Genomic DNA, 17597 nt, shown 5'->3' with positions numbered 1-17597 from the left:
GAAAGGTAACAGACTGTCCATTAACATCGCCTTCAGGTATGGCATATATGGCGACCGGTCCCTCGTGCATCTATTTACGGGAGGGTCTATTTATTTAAGGCTTAACGTTACATCCAACTGTCAAAGCTTCCAGCTTGGGCGAGAAAAAGTACCGAACGGCGCTTCCATTTTAGCTCCCCTGAACGTTGCTAAACAACCGCATACGAAAATTAATATCCAGAGATTACTCCATCGCTAATCGGAGCCGATTTCCCGGCGAGCGTGAAATTGCCAAAAATACCGGGTAAAAAATCCAATCGCTTATATTTTATCAGGAAATCCTATCGCTTAACCGGCGAAGCTCCCGAGGTTCTTGCGGCGGTTGCATCCTTGTAACCTTTTGTGCATATGACTCTCCATAAGATTGTCAGGTAGCGTCGCACTTACGTCGCAATCGTTCGTTATCAACGGCTGATCGTCTAATGGCGGATTATCCGGTGGGTTCGTTCGAGGCTAAAAGGAGCAGCGTTAAAATAGATTCCAGGACGTGGGTAGATTGGTCCTTTGATCATGCCCGGCTTCCAGTGCCTGTACGTCGTGGCAGCAAAAAGGGGTAATACTCTTATTACTCATTCCATTCTATTCGCTCGGAGCCTCTTCGGTAACGAGACACCTGCAGGCAGGTATACCACCACGGGGTAACATCCCCGATACACTCGTTCGCTTCCTCTTCTGCTCCTGCGGGGGTGCTTGCAACGAATTAGGTAATCTCACTAACGACGCCCCGAACGTCCGTACGGCCGTTGCTCGTCATTACCGAACGGCGTACGTAGAGAGTACCGGGAGTTAATCGTTACGGCGAAACGGACCCGGAGAGTCAATTATTCGACCTCGTCAATCGACGGAGGAGCTTCGCCCCGCAAAGGGAAGATAAAGATAGACTGATAGAGAAAAGAGTGGAGGGAAGAGCGCACATTCCATTACCCCCGTCTGTCTCTTGCAGGACAATTTTATCAAAACGCCCGCCTAGGGGAAAGTGCTCGCCAAATGGAGAACTCGGCCGGAAGCGCGTCGGTCCGAGTGCGCAAAAGTGGCGACTCCGAGGCCGGGTTTTTTACCTCGATTTTGGGGGACAAATAAACCCCCGCCGAAAAATACCCCCGACAAAAATGGGCCAAATGGATATTGGACAGGGAGTATCGGTGCGGCAGGAGGCGCGGCCTTTATTGGAGAGAAATGCCGTTTATGGGAGTGGACTTCCGGGATGCGTTTATTTATATTTACGGCTCGGCTGTGGCGAGTATTTTGAAGAGACTTTTCCTGAATCGGTTCGATGTTGATGTCTTGATGATTTTTATAGGTTATCTTGAGGGTTTTTTCTTGGTGCAAGGAGATATCGGTATTTCAGGAGATTGGTTCGATTTGCTTTGGGGGTCCTTTCGGGGATGGGTTAAATCTTTACTCAAGGACTGCAGGACTCGTATGCGCGGCCAGAAACGACGGGCAGGACTTAATTCGCCCCCGAGTCCTGGCAGTCGTTTATTCCCGGCGAAAATGCATATTTCATGAATCAGGACCCACAAGTGGCCTGCGTTACTTCCGCCGGACGTGCAGACTTTCCCGGATGGGTTTCTCGTTTACGCGCGCTCTTGGGAGTCGCCGAATTAACCGGCCTGATCCCCTTGGAGCTTTCTCTTTTCCTAATTTTCATGAACTCCGCCCGGAATATCCGCAATTCGATGCTCGGCAAGGCAGACTTCATTCCGGGCATCTTCTCAAAGGAGCTTCTGCGATGCTAATTTCGAGGAAGTATGTATCGAGTCTCCCGAGGTATGAGAATAAAAAGTTTCACGTGAAATGATAGTAACGCCTTCCTCGTACTTTTCACCGTATGGGAAAAATCCGAGGAAATGTTGAAAAGAGAAATCCGGGGACGTGGTGCGTCTTTGGACCCTTTTTATAATATCGGTCGATTAATGTTAGTCAAAATGACCTGGTGGTTAATTTCTATCGCAGGTTCTAGGGATGCATTTTCTGGAACGTTTCCCCTAGACGGAACGTCCCACCGGAAGCGCGGCCAATTTCTCTTTTAAAGGCGAGGAACGTACTTTACGCGCGGATTTGGAATTGCCGCGGAGCGACATTTTATTTACTGCCCGGAGATGCACCGCGACGGAACTAGTTTCCTGCAGGAAAAGTTATTTTGCATAAGTTCCGCACCGTAATCGCAGCGAGTTGCTGGGCCAGCAACGCAGCTATCGAGGTAAATACCTTGCAGTGCCCGCGGTGGCGCGAAGCATGTCATAAATTTACATACATGCCCTTATATCTACGTAAAGCCTTCCCGATAATGAACAATCATTAATAATTGCAATAAAAATATCTAAGACGGTTATTCAAAACAGCCCAAGACTATCCCCCCCGGAGCCATTCTCCTCGCTAATTAATACCATTAAAATCGATCACTCGGTCATAATCGATACACCTCCGAATTTAAATTCCCCGCCAGTATCCGGGATTCCCTCTATCCTTGACAACGAATATTCATTGATAATTCTAATAAAAATATCTAAGCGAGGCGGATCATCGAGACACCTAAAGGCACTTTCGCCCGGATCCATTTCCCTCGCTAATTAACACTATTAAAATTGATCACTCAGTCAAGACCAATCGATTGCGCCTCCGAATGTTAGTTCTCCAGGATCCCCTCCGTCCTCGAAGAGGGCCTTCAAAGGAGCTAAATTGCAAGGACTGGCCACGACTGTTTCCACCTTCCTCGTCGAGGTATCGATCCCTGGAGACGACGGACTCCCTTTTCTTGGAGAGCCCTCGACCCTGTCAGGGTGTCGCCTTTGTCATCGCACGCTAATAGAGGAGCGCGAGGAAACTCGACGGAAAGGAAAAACCCGACTCGGAGGTCCCGTCGATTTCGCGGGATCGTTAATAAGCCCAGGATCCGCGCATCCTGCCGCAGGACGAGGCGTTAATCCCGAGCCTCGGCGTAAACTCCGGGCGCGCATTTCCATTTAAAATGACGCCAATAAACGAGCGTCAATGTTGGGTCCCAGTTTTACGCGAGGCAGCGATCTTCCGGCGGAAATGAGGCTGCCACTTCACCGGGCATCTGCATTCGGTACGGCGACGTCGCGTGCTTCCGCGGTTTATTATTATTGCCGCGTTCATGTTCGTCCTTAGCTCGCTTCGAGTCGCTTGATTAAATGCAGAATTGCCTCCGTAAGATCCACTCCTCAACCGAGGCCGTATTCTTGGGGCGAGTTGCGGTCTGGAGTGGCACCGCGACGCCTCGCCCCTGCGACGTTGATGCGTGAACGGAAATAATTCGTACATGATACTTATGCAGGTATATCTACGTACAAGTCCTTGTTAAATCGCTCATTTACATTATTAATTACTTTATTAATGTATTTTCTTAAGAGGAAAATTATAAAAAATGTCGAAACATGAAGGACGCTTGAACGTACATGATGATGGCATACGTGTTTTTGTAGGTACATCTACGTGTGAATCCTCGTTGAACAGTTAATTGACAAGTCGAGAAATATAAAATATGTTTTACCGTGAAGGGAGGCCATTACGCTACAGTTGATATTTTTTATTACAGGGATTCAAGGATGATTGTATTTTGGAGGTGAATGGTGTGAGGAAAGGGGTTGGGGATACGTCGAAGAGCGTATTGAGATTTGTTTTATACGGTGTTTAAGGTATAAGTAGGAAGATTCGATGTAGTCGCACCCACGTGGGGGAATCCACCCCTTCGAGGGCTGTCGGATGCAACGTTTGCGCAAAGTCGCACAAAGGATGTGGGCGGAAACTTAAAAATTGGAAAGAGGAGGCAGGGCACGGCGAAGCGGAAATTAGAGGGTGCTCTCTCGCGGAAAATCGAAGGAGCCGTCACCGTGAAAGCGAGATTGGACCAAGAGATCCCAGTTTCATGGACGTCGGCCGATATTCAAGATATATTTCAAGTTGTTCTAAAGCCGCCGTTCTACGACCCAATAGGAAGTGTCAGACATTTACGGTGAAATTTGCGGCCCGGAGATATCGGGACGGAATGGGACGCTCTCGAATATCAGGAACATCGATCGACCGACCCTGATACCTTATCGAAAATTTTTTAAATATAAATCGACTTCTGAGGAAAAAGAAAACAAATTAAATCCTCGCTTTTCATTCAGTATTGCCAGGCAATAAGGATTACCTGTCCACCTACACCTAGCAGTTAGGAGTAAAACACGTCGAGTTAAATGCGAGCGATTAGTGCGAGGTTACTTGTACTTCCTGCACACGCTGAGGAAGGATGACAATAAACATTCCTGGCGAACTCCACGTCCCCGCGAAGATGCATTAGGGATTATGCTGGAAATTCGAACTTTGCTTACGCGTGGCTCCAGGAATTCCCTTTATTAGGGCGACGGGATATTTCCGGAAGTTTAGGGAACTTAATTGATGAACCGCCCGCTGACAAACAGCTTCTTTATGCCATGTACCTCGGCGGTATGGAAATTAAGCGCGGTCCTCATTTTCCAAATTGGCTCGCGGACGCGTCGCCTCTTCATCGCTCAGCTTCCGTTTTGCGTGAAATAATTGTTTAGGAAATTTCCCGCAACAATGGTACTCGCGATTCGCGGGGAGGAAGGCAAACCGAGTCCGACAGGAGTAAGAGAGTCCCGCGGAAAGTTGTCTAATTTCGAGCGAGTCGAATATGGCGCTTAAGCGGAGGGTAAAAAAGTTTAAGCTCCCCTGCTACAAGACACGAACGGAATTGAAATCGCGTAAAGCTCGGAGTCGTTCTTCGCGTACTTGGGCGTCCCTTCCCTCCACCACTTCCCCCTTCTGGGACGTCGCTCCGCAAAGTTTCTTAAATCTTTCTCGTCGCCCCGGGAGTTACTAAGAATCGAGTCGTTAAAAGAGATCGAGCTCGCCGTTGCGCGAACTTCCGACTCGAATCTTGGGGGAAGGCTCGAAGTTCGATAAAAATTAATGGCCGATCGCCGGGAATATCGGGGCCGGATGAGGTACGCACATACGTCGGGCCTTTCATCCACGTGGCCCCGTAACGAGGCCCGATATTTCTTCCCAGCTTTGCGGCAATTCCCTCGCGTTTCTTATTTCCCGCCGTGTTTTCCTTTCCCCGGGTTCGTTAGGTCGAGCGGGACCCGCGACGCTGATTACACGGCCTAATTATAATTCCTAGAACTCCGGTAATTGGCACCCGGTGATGCGCCTCTGCGACAAGCGCCATTTTGCTTCTGCTCCGCTCCCCTTGCTCGACAAGGTACGCACTGAGAAAAAAGATTAATCGACTGAAATAAATACATATTGTTGACATACATGTTGCCTGAATCATGTACGATCGCAAGAAATGATTATTTCGTTGAGAAGAAAAATCGACGTTGAATTAAACTTATTCTTGTTGATTTAAAGAAATTTTCTTTATTCCATCTGACAGTGCACATTTCTTTGAGTCGACCAACTTGTTCTTTTCTCAGTGGGTTCATTTTTACAAATTCTTGAAAAAAAAAAGAAGAGAGAGAAGGTCGCGAGTTTCTTCAAGAGTGAGAGATCGATTCTTTTATTTTGCTTCATGAGAGCATTTTTTAAAAAATGTCATAAACGGATATGATGAATTTGTAATGTTTTCACCCCCTCTTGGGCATCCGATCGGCATTGCTGCCCTCCATTCGCGCTATAACCGACGGTCACCAGGGTGTCATTCGCTATGCCGTAAAACGCCATAATGGCCGAAAGGTCTCGGCGCGACATCGAACACGCATTTGCATGTCATAATATCTCATGAATTTTCGAAACATCTCGCCCGAAGTTTCTCACGTCCCGCGGTACGTGTTGGAGACGTGGCGGAACTCCCGAGAAAATGTCTTCCACGAGACCCAAAACGTCCCTCTGCGTTGCGTTTTTTGATGCGGATAAATTGCGGAATGAAACGTCGATACGTCTGAGATAAATGATTCTCATGACTGTGGGTGAAAACATCGATTTTGTCGTTAAACTCTGGGATTTCATCGCCCAGCATCCCGGTCCAGACTCGCATGGTTTCGCACAAGAAGATGACGCTCTTCCTCCGTTGAACTTTTTTCCGTGGAAATCTCCTGTTAGGAAAATGTCGGCGATAAATAGGGGGCGCGTCTCTTTCCTTCCCTATTTCCCTTGTCGTTTTGAATTAATCCTCCCAAGGTATGAGATTTGTTGAGCGGGAGATTAGCGGCCGAGCGGTACATGCATAAATGCTGAAATCGCACGCCGGGGGAAAATAGAGAAAACGCATAAATGCATTTGTAATCCAAATGTCGGTTCCGGTGCAGGTGCAGGTGCAGGCGCAACGCACGCCCCGGGAATTCCTGTTCTACGGGAGTCTGGATACCGTAGGTGCATGTGCACAATGCGTGCAGTAATGCCTCGGTGTACTTATCGCGGACATTTGCCACAGAAGAGGAAAGCAGGATAATTGAATGTACCCACCGACTGAGTACCCCGAGCCATTGATATAAAACTCTTTTTAATACTAGGAGTTTTCATTAAAATCGGCAAATACTCCATACGCGCCCAAGGGAAAATAAACATTTCACGTGAATTACAGGAGAATCCAAAGCGGTCGAGATGAGATTCATGGCCGCTCCCCAAAATAATCATAAGACCGACATTACTGCGTACCAAATTCCATAAACATTGAGGCAGCCCAAATATCCCGGAATAAATTCCGCCGAAAACCCTGATTATCCCACTGTTACAATTTTGATGAAAAGCGGAAGCAATTATCTTCCGATATGAGCGCCATTAAAGTTGGATTTTGCGCTGGAATTATTGGGAGAGCGATTTACCAATAGCACGTGGGCATTTAATTTTGCCAGTATTCAGGTTTATCGAAAGGATAGAACTTTAGGAAATCGGATATTTCTTCGGCGTGGAAATATATTTGAAACGTGTCATTAAAGTTTCGACGAGGCGATAACCGTTCAAGTTCAATTGCGATCGTCGAAGCACTTAACCACGTCTTTAGGGACTCATATTAGATAGGATATTTCACGACAACCTCGGCTTTACCTAGCTAGAGGGTGTAATCTCACTCTGTTCGTTTCTCCAGCCAGGTTTCCAGCCCCTGACGGGATAGTTAGGGCTCAACTACCCTTGAAGTAACGCCATGACGTCGAGTGAACACCCTCTATGGTTTAATGCACTTTGTTTAGGACGATGCGCGTCTTACGTCTACCCATTCCGCGGTAACGGCCTGAAAATAATGGCAAAGACGGACGTAATTGAAAGCCCTCGAAGATAAACGGAAAGCCGAAATGTCGGCATTAACGACGGCACCCCTTGATTTTATTTCAGCCCCATAAAGAAGGGTTTCGGGGCCGCCGTTACAAGAGCAAACCTCGCGGCCATTTCCACGCAAATGCAGGCGAAGCCTACCTAATGACACTATCTGTCATCATTTGGACGGCAAAAATGACAATGAAAAAATTAACGATGCTTAATGAGAAAGTCGATAACATGGTTAGGGGTAGTTTTAATAGGGGCGGGTCATCGGCGAAGGCCTTTAACCATTTCAGGTCTTTAACGGGGCTTTATGGCGTTGTTACCTTCTTGAAACACGGAATCTCGGCAAATGATTTACTGGGTCATACGACGACTTTACAGTCGCGTCGCGAAACGAGCGTTAAATATTCGTTAACGGGCCACGAGGAGCGGTGGTTCGATCAAACTTCGAACTTTTACACGCGATTGACGCGCAAGGGTTCTGGACAGGACAAGAAATAAAACGCCCGAAATATACGGTTAAGTCAATCGATCGATTGAAACCGATAGCGCAAAAAGCGGCGAAGTGCGACCAACCGATACCGCGGTTTCATGGAGTTTCATGGAGGTGATTTTCCGTGGTTCATAGCTTTGGGAAAAAAAAAAAAAAAACAAAATCGCTCGTACGCCGGATTTATGGGGACGCTTCGAACTTTTAGAGGCACCTCGCAATCGAACGATAAACACTCGTTAACGACACGTAGATGTGTACCCAGCAAGGGGATCCTGGATTACAAAAAAATTACGAAAAAAAAAAAGAGAAATAACCAGGAATACATTCCCGAACGTGATGCCGTAATGACCACGAGTTGAATTTTTTCTTTCTTTTTTACCGCGATTCTGGACCCGTGAAATATTCCCGAATTTGTTACCGTCATTGTTCCGCGTTGATTTATTTAACCAGCTTTTTGAAAACTCGGAATATTCCTGGAATGATCACCGCAATATTTATCAGCCGATTTCCCTTTTTATACCACCCGGAGCGAGAATGAATTTACGGTAGGCAGAATAAGTTGAACAAAAATGGGAGAAATTTCCATCCGGCCGAGTTTTCTTTTTTTTTCGTTTTTAATGGAGGACGAAATGTGTAAGAATAATGCAATATCGGAGAAAGTAGGAAGGTCGTAGAAAGAAGTTCATATGAATTCCATCGAATTCAGCCAAACCGCTGCGTAAAAAAGTTGGGCTCATGAATCAACTTCGTCCCGAACGAGAAAGCCATTCCCCATTTCTAATGTCACGCTTTTCACTCTTGTAAGAATTTTTTTTACTTAATTTAGAGCTTGGTGGTTTATGCAGAGACTCGAACAGGTGTTCTGTTCCAATGACTCCTGATGATCCTCGGCCCGGTATTAAACAAATTACTTGGACGAACGACGGTGCGTACCTTGTGAAATCTCACAGGTAGGATTTGCTAATTAACAAAGTTATAATTGGTCCGTGGCGGCAACTCGCGCAGGATTATATGGATACGTGTGACCGGCTACTTGTAATCGAAGGGAACACTCCATCACGGGAGTAGTTTTGCAAGGATGTTAACTAGTCGTTGATGTATTCATCGAATGTTGGATCTGCATGACAAAGTCGCAGGGATTACCGAATGTTTCGTCGTTACGTAAACTATAATAATCGTAGATTAAATTTCGGAATAATGCATATGACCATTAGGATTGAATTTGAATTTGAGAATACTACATAGGATCATTAGAACCAATTCGAGAACGCGCCAGGACTCGCGCAATCGCTTTATTATATAATCCCGCAATATTTATATATATATAGAAATGTGAAAATATTTATAAAACCTTTCTCCAACCTACTGAAACATTAATATATGATTATGGAGGCCTTAAGGAAGACCGTGATGGTCAGGAAATTTCATTTTCGAAATGATTTGTTCACTTGTTCTAGATTAGAACCAAGAGCACAGTTTTTGAAAAATGAAATTTCATGAGTTTCAGGACGTTCTTCAGGGTCTCTATAATCACGTGCTGATGTTTCAAATGATTCGGTGCACCCAGTTTGGCGAAAAGAATATTTGAATTAATACTTTGACGTTTTGATAATGAATGACCCTTTCGTATCACCTTAAGTAGTATGTAAGGTGTTACTTGAGAATCTCTGAAACTTTCCTCCTATAGCTCAGGCCATTGACTCGAGTCCCACGTGCAATCGATCAATCCACTAAATAATTCCGAAATGAGATCGAATCCTATTTTAGGGTTGTATCATATTGGCACTCTTCCAATATCGATAGGGGTACAATTCCGACCGAGAGAGCAGTTCCAATCCATTTTGGCTTGACCTAGAATCTCGAGCTCAGCCCCGTAAGTCCGCATGTTCGCCTCCACGTGTACGTCGCGTACGCGCTCGATGTGAATTACCCCCACGTGCGGATTAATTGACGAGGGTGCTGTAACCCGATTCAGGGCTAAGCAAGGCTCAACTCAAAGTATCAACGGACGTGATCTTCCGACTACGACGCACGATCCTCGGATGGCGGTAATTCCAGGCTTTGCGAGTCACTAAGTACTTAGTTTAAAATGCACATACGCGCGTAGGCGTCCATCCAAATAATTGAGAAAATTCTAAAAGTACACCCTTCGGAGATACGAATATCATTCTCGGGATACAAGAACGTCCAAGTGCCTGGAAAAAATGTATTCAAGGAAATCGGCTTACGACAGGTGCATCGGGAAATTATATTGCGAATTTTCCAGATAATGCAGAAGCGCAAGCAGTCGGTGTTCGCGCTGTAATTGAAATTCGGCATTGCGAGGAATCTCGCCCCCTAATTGCAGTCCTCGAGTAACACGAGGCGCACAGGATCCCTCTGTCGCAGTATCTGGCCGAGAAGAGAGGGCATTCGCTCTTGGAGCATCTTCACTCAGGAGGCTGAATGAATTTCTCGGACCAGCGAGTGCGACTCCCAAGTGGCCTCGACTCCTCGTTTACTTTCGGGGGTAACGGGCCAGACAAGTGCCGGATAATTGCGCAGAGTGCATTACAATGGAATTATGCACTCCAGATAATCAACGCCTCTTGGCGGATCGTTCAGACCTTTGTTCGTCCCCGGTCCTTCTCCATCGAAGGCTCCTCCTGATCCAGCAATTCTCACCACTTTCTTTCGTCCACACTTCGGGAGATGAACTCCCCTCGAGTGACACCTCCCCTTCACCTGGACGTTCAGAAAAATTCTCCCGAGTGATGAAAAATTATCCAAATCCCTCATAGAAGGAAATAATTTCTCCTGCTATTCCTGCTTCCAGAGGCAGGGTTTTTCACGGTTTGCGATTTTGACGTGCGATGTCTTCCTCGACGCGGCGTGGTGTTGCGGAAATGCGGGAAATACTTAGGCGAGGTGCTCGGGATGAGAAAACCGGGCTAGGCCTCGCTTTTGTGACGGAGGAGGAATTTTTCCGGACGAGCCGGAAGTTCAGCGGCATTTCCTAGTAAGGGTCGACCTGCACCACGGCTCTCGTAAATGAGGAGGCTAAAGCATTCCTATGACAGTTTCCAGGAGCGAGCCCTCGTGCTTCCGGCAAAGGCTACTTCGTGCACGCGTCTCTTGTGCAAGGAATCCTGGGAGAAGGGAAAGGACTCCCGCGAACCCGAGGACACCTCCGAATTTCCAGAGGAGGAGCGAAATTATCGCGGCATTATCGTTATCCAATTTTTAGAAACCACCGATCTGGGGTGGCTTTTATTATTATATTTTGTGCGTATTTAGTTTTCCAGATTATTGTATCATTATCACTGGCGGTAATAATACGAAAGTGCGATCGTTCGATTGAATGTTTCTTTTTTACATGGTGAAAATCGCACGTAAAATGTATTAACCGCAGTCGACGAAGTCTAGTCGCTTTGAAGGAGGGCGCGATAAAGATTTCACCCTGTCGGGAGCAACTTTATTAAGGAAGGGCACTGCCTTAAATTATTTATCGAAGATGGTCCCGAACAGGATTCGCCACAACTCTTAAGCTCAAAGAGATCGGTCGAACGCGTTTCCACCGGGGCTCCCTTGCCGCCAACTTTCCTCCATAGCCGCGGGTTTCCGGTCCGAACTTCCGGAGTTTACGATTCGCGGCACCGATCCCTCCCGCCCAATCCTGCCGTCTTCCCTTGACTTTTTTCAATTAATTCCAGACCCGACCTACCTCACTTACTTGGCACGAAACTGCTCCTTTCCCCCTGCCTCTCATTTTTCCCCTCGACCTACTCCACTATCGGTAAATTAATTTCGAACCTGCCTCAACGTTAGATTACCCCTATAATTAACTTCTAAAAGTAAAACGGAACTACTAATACCTAAAAACCACAGAATTTCTTCTTATATCCTGTTTCACTCGCTGATAGGTCGAGAATTCGTCTGAGAAAAAAATCTTGAAGATAATTCATACAGTCTTGATCGTTGTAATTATCCCAGTCACGCGTCATGGAATACGCAAGTGGTTATTCCTTGAAGGGTGGCTCATGAATCCAATCGGTCATTTATACGGATGGGAAAAATTCCTCGCAGACTAACGGCAATCGTCTGGGGAGCAACTTTGAGGATCGAAAGTCGAAGGACCGCAGCATCCTCGAGGCATTATCTCGGCGACCAAGGAACTCCCGTCGCGATTATCGGAAAAACGATTTCCCGGTTGACGTTTGATGGCTTTACGAGCGGCACCATTCCCTCACGTGTTGGACGGAATACAATATCGGCCATGAGGACCGCATTATGTCTGCAAACCTCCCAGCTCATCGACCTACGACCTCCTGGCCGGCCATCGGGTCATGCTGCACCTAGGGACACCTATGTACACGCGCGTGCATGCGCCCCACGACTTGCACTTGATGGGAGAAAATTGCGGAGCTTACAAATGTCATTTTGGCTCGACGCCCAGGGCAGATGAAGAAATAATGGAAAAATTGGGGGCGTAATCACGGCCCGTGGCTCCCTTTTTCTGGTTGATAAACCCGGGTTACTCGGACCCCCTGTACAGCCCACCTATACGGACGCATCAAAGTAGACGGTAGAAACGAGGGTATTACGGCCAAATGTATCCTATTCTTTTTTGCGAAAATGAGACCGTCCCGTGATAAGAATTTCCGAACGGGCAGGATATCGTTTCAATTATTCCAGCTCTTCTGGGTAAGTGGTAGTAAGGTAAGTACCGTCAGACGTGTACTCCGTGGTATGGGAGAAACTCGATCGTGCTTAATTCTTGTGTATTTAAATTTTGTTTAATTGAATAGCAATTCAAATCTGATCGTTGCATCGGTAGGCCATTCGACGGCGTGGAGGTGAATAAACAATTACCCCGGAAAGCCCGAGTCGACATAATTAAGGACCGGAGTAAATCCAGTGAATTAATCCGTCCACAATGGTGGTCGCGGTGGCCCAGCTGTTAGCACGGGAGCTACTGAAATAATCATTCCACCCCCTCATTCACTAACAAGGTTAGGAAGGCCGAGGATCTTAACCCGAAAAATTGGAAACAACCCTTTCCCGGAGTACACGCACTCGTAAACGGTTCTTAACCTCACGCACGAGGTTCCTGGGCGCAAAAAGTGTCCTCACCCGATATCAGCAACTTGGAAACAACCTCCCTCGATAAGATTCGAGTGGAGAACTTCGCCGAAGTTTCGACGTATGCGCGGAAAGAGAAAGATTAATCTCATTTATGTTGAAGTAATTTAGAAAAAAAATGGTCCTATCATGAAGCACTCTCGAAAAAATCAGTGCGATACGATAACCAGGTCGAGAGAGCTTTAGTCCGATTCCTTGGAGCACCGATGCTCCCTCGCGTAGTATCATCGTGATGCTTAACTAGAGCATGCTCAACTAACTCTCTAATTAAACTATCCGAAGTGATGCTTAATCAGAGCAGTCCCCTAATTAAACCGTTATATCCGAAGTCTCCGGCTTAACCGTCTGCATTCTCCATTTTTTAGGTGTTGCATTAACCCCCGAGCTCCGAGTACCAAGAATCCTGCCATCCTTGTCTGGTAACCAGGGGAAGTAAGCTCCCTTTCTTTCCCTCCCCTATCAAGGAACCTCTTCATTGTTCCCGAAGGAACGCGGCCTAATTTCCCGCCGACCCGTGGTTCCGTTTTCCGAGGGTTTCCCCTCTCCTTCCCTCCATTTACAGAATCGACCATTTACCCTGTAGTCCGCCTTCGCACGTGCTCGTTATTTCAATTATCGCGTCCGCCTTTGACGAAACGAAAGCTATCAATTTACGGGGCCGCCGACATGGCGCGCCGCGCGTGTATGGGGAGCTTTACGGCCAGGGGGGCTTTGGAGCTTGCGCGACTTGCTTTACGGCGTGACTTAGCCCCAAAGACTTGATTAATCCTTCGCGCCGGCTTCCAGATGGATCTCGCTGATACTTTCGCCACCTCGCAAGCCCAGGATCGAGCCGCGAGGATCCGACGCGAGCCACCCCTGCGAGGGGGATGCTTTTAGTGCAGCCACTTCTTGCACGCCTCGACGCCCATTCCGCGTGGCAGAGTTGCCGCGGATTTACGGTCACGTTCCCGTCCGGCTTTGCTAAACGACGCCGTCCTTTATTACCGGGTCCTGGAAGAGGTCCTGACGAATCCACCGGCCGACCCGCGTCGAGCTTTACTACTGCGAGTCGGCCGAATCGCCAGACGGTAGTAGAAATCGACCATCCTGGTCAGACTCGTCATCTGCGGATTTAAACGCAGATAAATCGAAGAAATCGAACTTAACCTTTAACCTGCGAATTTCGGTGCATATTTCGGGATTTTAAATTAACTCCACCTCGTACATAATTTTCGTATTATTAAATATCTTGTTCATGTCATTTATTGATCGGCAGGGTCTTTGCTCGAATGGAGTTAACGTCAGTTAAGGTGATATGAAAGGGCCAATCCACACATTAAATCAAGAAAATATTCATAAAATTTGTCTCCATGCCGGGTCCACCGAAACACGTGATTATGGAGGCCTTAAGAAAGAACGCTCGTGAAATTTCATTTTTATAAAAAAAAATTTTATTTGGCCTGGACTAGAACCAAGATTACGTTTTCTTTTTTTTTTTTTTGTGAAAAATGAAATTTCGCGAGCATCGCGTTATTCCTTAGAGCTTCCATAATCACGTGTTCTGAAGTTTCAAGTGATTCGGTGCACCCACTTTGGAGATAAGTTTTATAAATATTATGATGTTTTGATATATAGAATGACCCTTTCATGTCACCTTAATACTTGCTTTTTGGGGGGAAGGAAGAACTGCCACAATGTGGAGGTTTTTGGGGGCCTCGTTGTGGTTTAGTAGAGGGGATGGTGACACCGTTTGCGTGATAAGAAATTACCGCGACTACGGGACGATTAGGCGCGATTAAGACGAACGACCTTCTCCGCTGTTTAATCAGTGCCCTGCGTGTTGTTACGTTCTAAGTTACTTCCGCAACGGTGAAGACTACTTCCTCGGTCTGGCACTTCCGGCTCCCGCGTGTTCGGAGGGGCGCTCCGACATCTTCTGCATAAGCACTGTTTGCACTAGGTCACGAGGCAAGTTTCTCAATGGGAATATCGCCAGACCCCACGGTACACCATTTCGAGGAAGAGGATTTCCAATCGACGCCAACCATTAACTGAGGTTGGCGCAAGGATGCTCCACCAAGTCGCGAGGACCTTAGGTGTGATTAATGGTAACTGATCCTGGAATCCTACTTCCAAGGAAGCAATTTCAGTGGTAATAAACGAAGGCAAGGAGAGGGAGACCAAACATTTTTATGAACAAATTAAAACACCGGCGTCACTAATACATAAGAACTGTCGTACCAATCCGCGAGAATTTCCACCGATCGATTGCCCCAGAGCACCTGGTACTTTTCCAGGTGACAATTCCAGGGAAGTCACTCGAACTTGATTGGAAAAGTCGCCATCTTATTAAAGTACCTCCTTGATTTTTCAGAGCTACCAAGTGAAAAGGTACCCGCCATTGAGGTCGCGGCAACATCCTGGCATTAATTCTCCTCCTCAGCATGTCGCTTGGACGAAGGACTAATGGACTGTCGAGGCTTCGGTGCCTCGTCCAAGGAGAGCATTCGCCGGGCGTGTTCCTCGCAACGAGATCGTTAAATCCCCTCGAGGTGGAGGCGCGAGGGTGTAACGACTTCGCGACTTCTGCCCGCGGCTCGGGGTCGCGGCTCGAAATTTCCCCCTTTTTATGTACATTATCCGTACACGAGCCCCCGCTACTTTCTCGGGGCGTAAAGCTCTTCTTTTTGTTGCCGCGGCGCAATCGCTCGCTCCAAGCGACTCCTTTACAATCCGTAATAAAAGGGGACGACTGTCAGCTTTATGTCGCGTAGGTGGAAAACTACCCCAGCTACGGCATCGGGGCCCGCCGTTTTACAGGTCGGTTTCTGGTACCGCTGGAATTACTGCCAGTTCCAAACTGTGCTCACCCGTTAGGGGACCTCGAATCGCGAGATGAGAAGTTAAAGAGGCCCTCGAGTGGACCGTCCGGAGTCGAGCAGACATTTTTACGCTGATGGAGCCGCAAAAGAATCGCGCATCTTCCCGGTGACTGCAAAACCAGGGTGGCAAAATTATGCTCCGGGTAACCGAGCGCGATGATACGATGATCCGAGTCCTGAAAATCCAGGTCCTGAGCCCACGTCTGGAAATTACATCTCGAAATGGTTCTCTTGTTTCTTTCCAGGGTGTTACAGAAATTCAACCGGCGCCCGGGAAACGAAGAAAGAAAACGGCTACGGCGAGCACCTGAAACGCAGGAACCCCTCAAAATGGCTGAAAATTGCAACGCCAGGCTCAGGCCACGTTGCACACTCGGGAAATGGCTAAACGAAATACATCAGTAAAGCGACTCGCCGGTCTGGCAATATTAATTAATCCGGGGGACTTCCGTAACTACTAAACTACCTCAAATACGCATAAGCTGCCGCAACGAGGAGCGAGCATTAACCATCTGTATATTTTCGAAAGGGTTGTTAAATCTACAAACAATGAAATGGCCTGTTTTAGGTTGTCCTCCAATCCGGAAGTTAACTCGAGATTAATTTATCAGAGTCCGTTGATACCTTCGCTCGCGGGAAAATCTCTAAATAAGTTAATGAGATTTCCTTCGAGGGCGTAGGAAATTAGCCATTGAAGTCTCATGTGAACTAAACTGATTGTAAGTGTGTCAAATGCCTCATCGGAGTTCAGCCATCCGTAAGGGCTCCTCGTTGACCTCCCGAAAGTTGAACCACTGACGTCGGCGGGTTAATAGACGGCACTTCACTTATTAGCAGGGTTGCAATTTCTAGGGGGGTAAAGTTTGTTCACCATCTCTGGTCTTCCGCGCTACAAAATCGGTTACCCGATACTCCGGGCATTCCGTTTAAATTCGAGCACTACAGATGTAACTCGTGCAGGTTAAAGTACTGGTATATCTGGAATAGTTAATCCCATATAATAAAATACTATTCCCATGGGAACAAAACTCCGTCCTTTGTACGGTTACTCTACCCTTTCGGACCGTGCAGTTTGCAGAGGAGAATTTTGTTACAATTAATGGTAACAGTGTTGTTAATTTAAAGGGGCTCGTCAAGGTAGTCCGGAACCTTTTTGGACTGGCTCTACCAATCGGAAGCTCCTGTTTCCTCGAAATTTGCATCCGAACAGGCACATAAGACCTTGCGGTCGGTCCCGAAGACAACCCCCTTTATGTCAGATCCTGGAGGGCACCAAGCTGCATTCCCGCAATCTCCTCCAATTAAGTTCGAGCACCCCTGCGGCAAATCGAGGCTGCCTCCGAGCTCATCGCTCTAATAATTATTCGAACAATAGCTTAACCGGCTAATCGAATAATTATTTGAATAATCGATGAAGCCATTGTGCGGATGAAGAGCTCACCGCCATCGGGCGCGCTGCTCCGCCCCGTTCGAAATATTCAACCAGGAAGAATTGCTGATCGTTATTTTAATTTATTTTAATTACGAGAACGGGGTTTCTGCGGTACGTTGTAACGGGGCGATTGTTTATCTTCGGGGAGTGATATAGAAATCAGGTAGGGATAAACAGCGAGCGCGAGGATGGATGAGCGGTTTACGACAGTCGAAGACAAAGGGCGCATGGGAGAGACTCGTTGCCCGGGAATCCATGAACCGTGCAATCAGCAAACTGAGTTAGAGCTCGGTTCGTAATCACAATTAAGCTATCACATTGTTAGACAGCTAGAATTACCGTAAACCAGGGCGGGACTCGCAAAGAGGCAGCTAGGGTGCTGCGAGTCGTCGGCGCGTGGGGGTTGTAAAGGAGG

General features: G+C 47.2%; 1 protein-coding gene across 5 annotated transcripts in view; it reads left to right on the top strand.

Annotated features, from left to right (window-relative positions):
• LOC105701186 (tropomodulin) overlaps nucleotides 1–16319 on the top strand; it is a 70421-nt gene extending 54102 nt beyond the window's left edge. For 2 of the 5 annotated variants that reach the window (XM_012427690.2, XM_012427691.2), the window contains exon 9: nucleotides 15996–16319. In XM_012427690.2, the coding sequence (XP_012283113.1) occupies nucleotides 15996–16138 (143 nt within the window). In that variant the 3' untranslated portion in view covers nucleotides 16139–16319. The remainder of the gene's footprint in view (nucleotides 1–15995) is intronic. The other 3 variants (XM_012427699.2, XM_012427698.2, XM_012427697.2) reach the window with 2 other exon arrangements.
• Nucleotides 16320–17597: the final 1278 nt, after the last annotated feature.

The sequence above is a fragment of the Orussus abietinus genome, unplaced genomic scaffold (assembly GCF_000612105.2).
Source record: "Orussus abietinus isolate OABI.00-Male unplaced genomic scaffold, Oabi_2.0 scaffold5, whole genome shotgun sequence".
NCBI classification, from domain to species: Eukaryota; Metazoa; Arthropoda; class Insecta; order Hymenoptera; family Orussidae; genus Orussus; species Orussus abietinus.
This window is presented reverse-complemented; position numbering and strand designations above follow the sequence as displayed.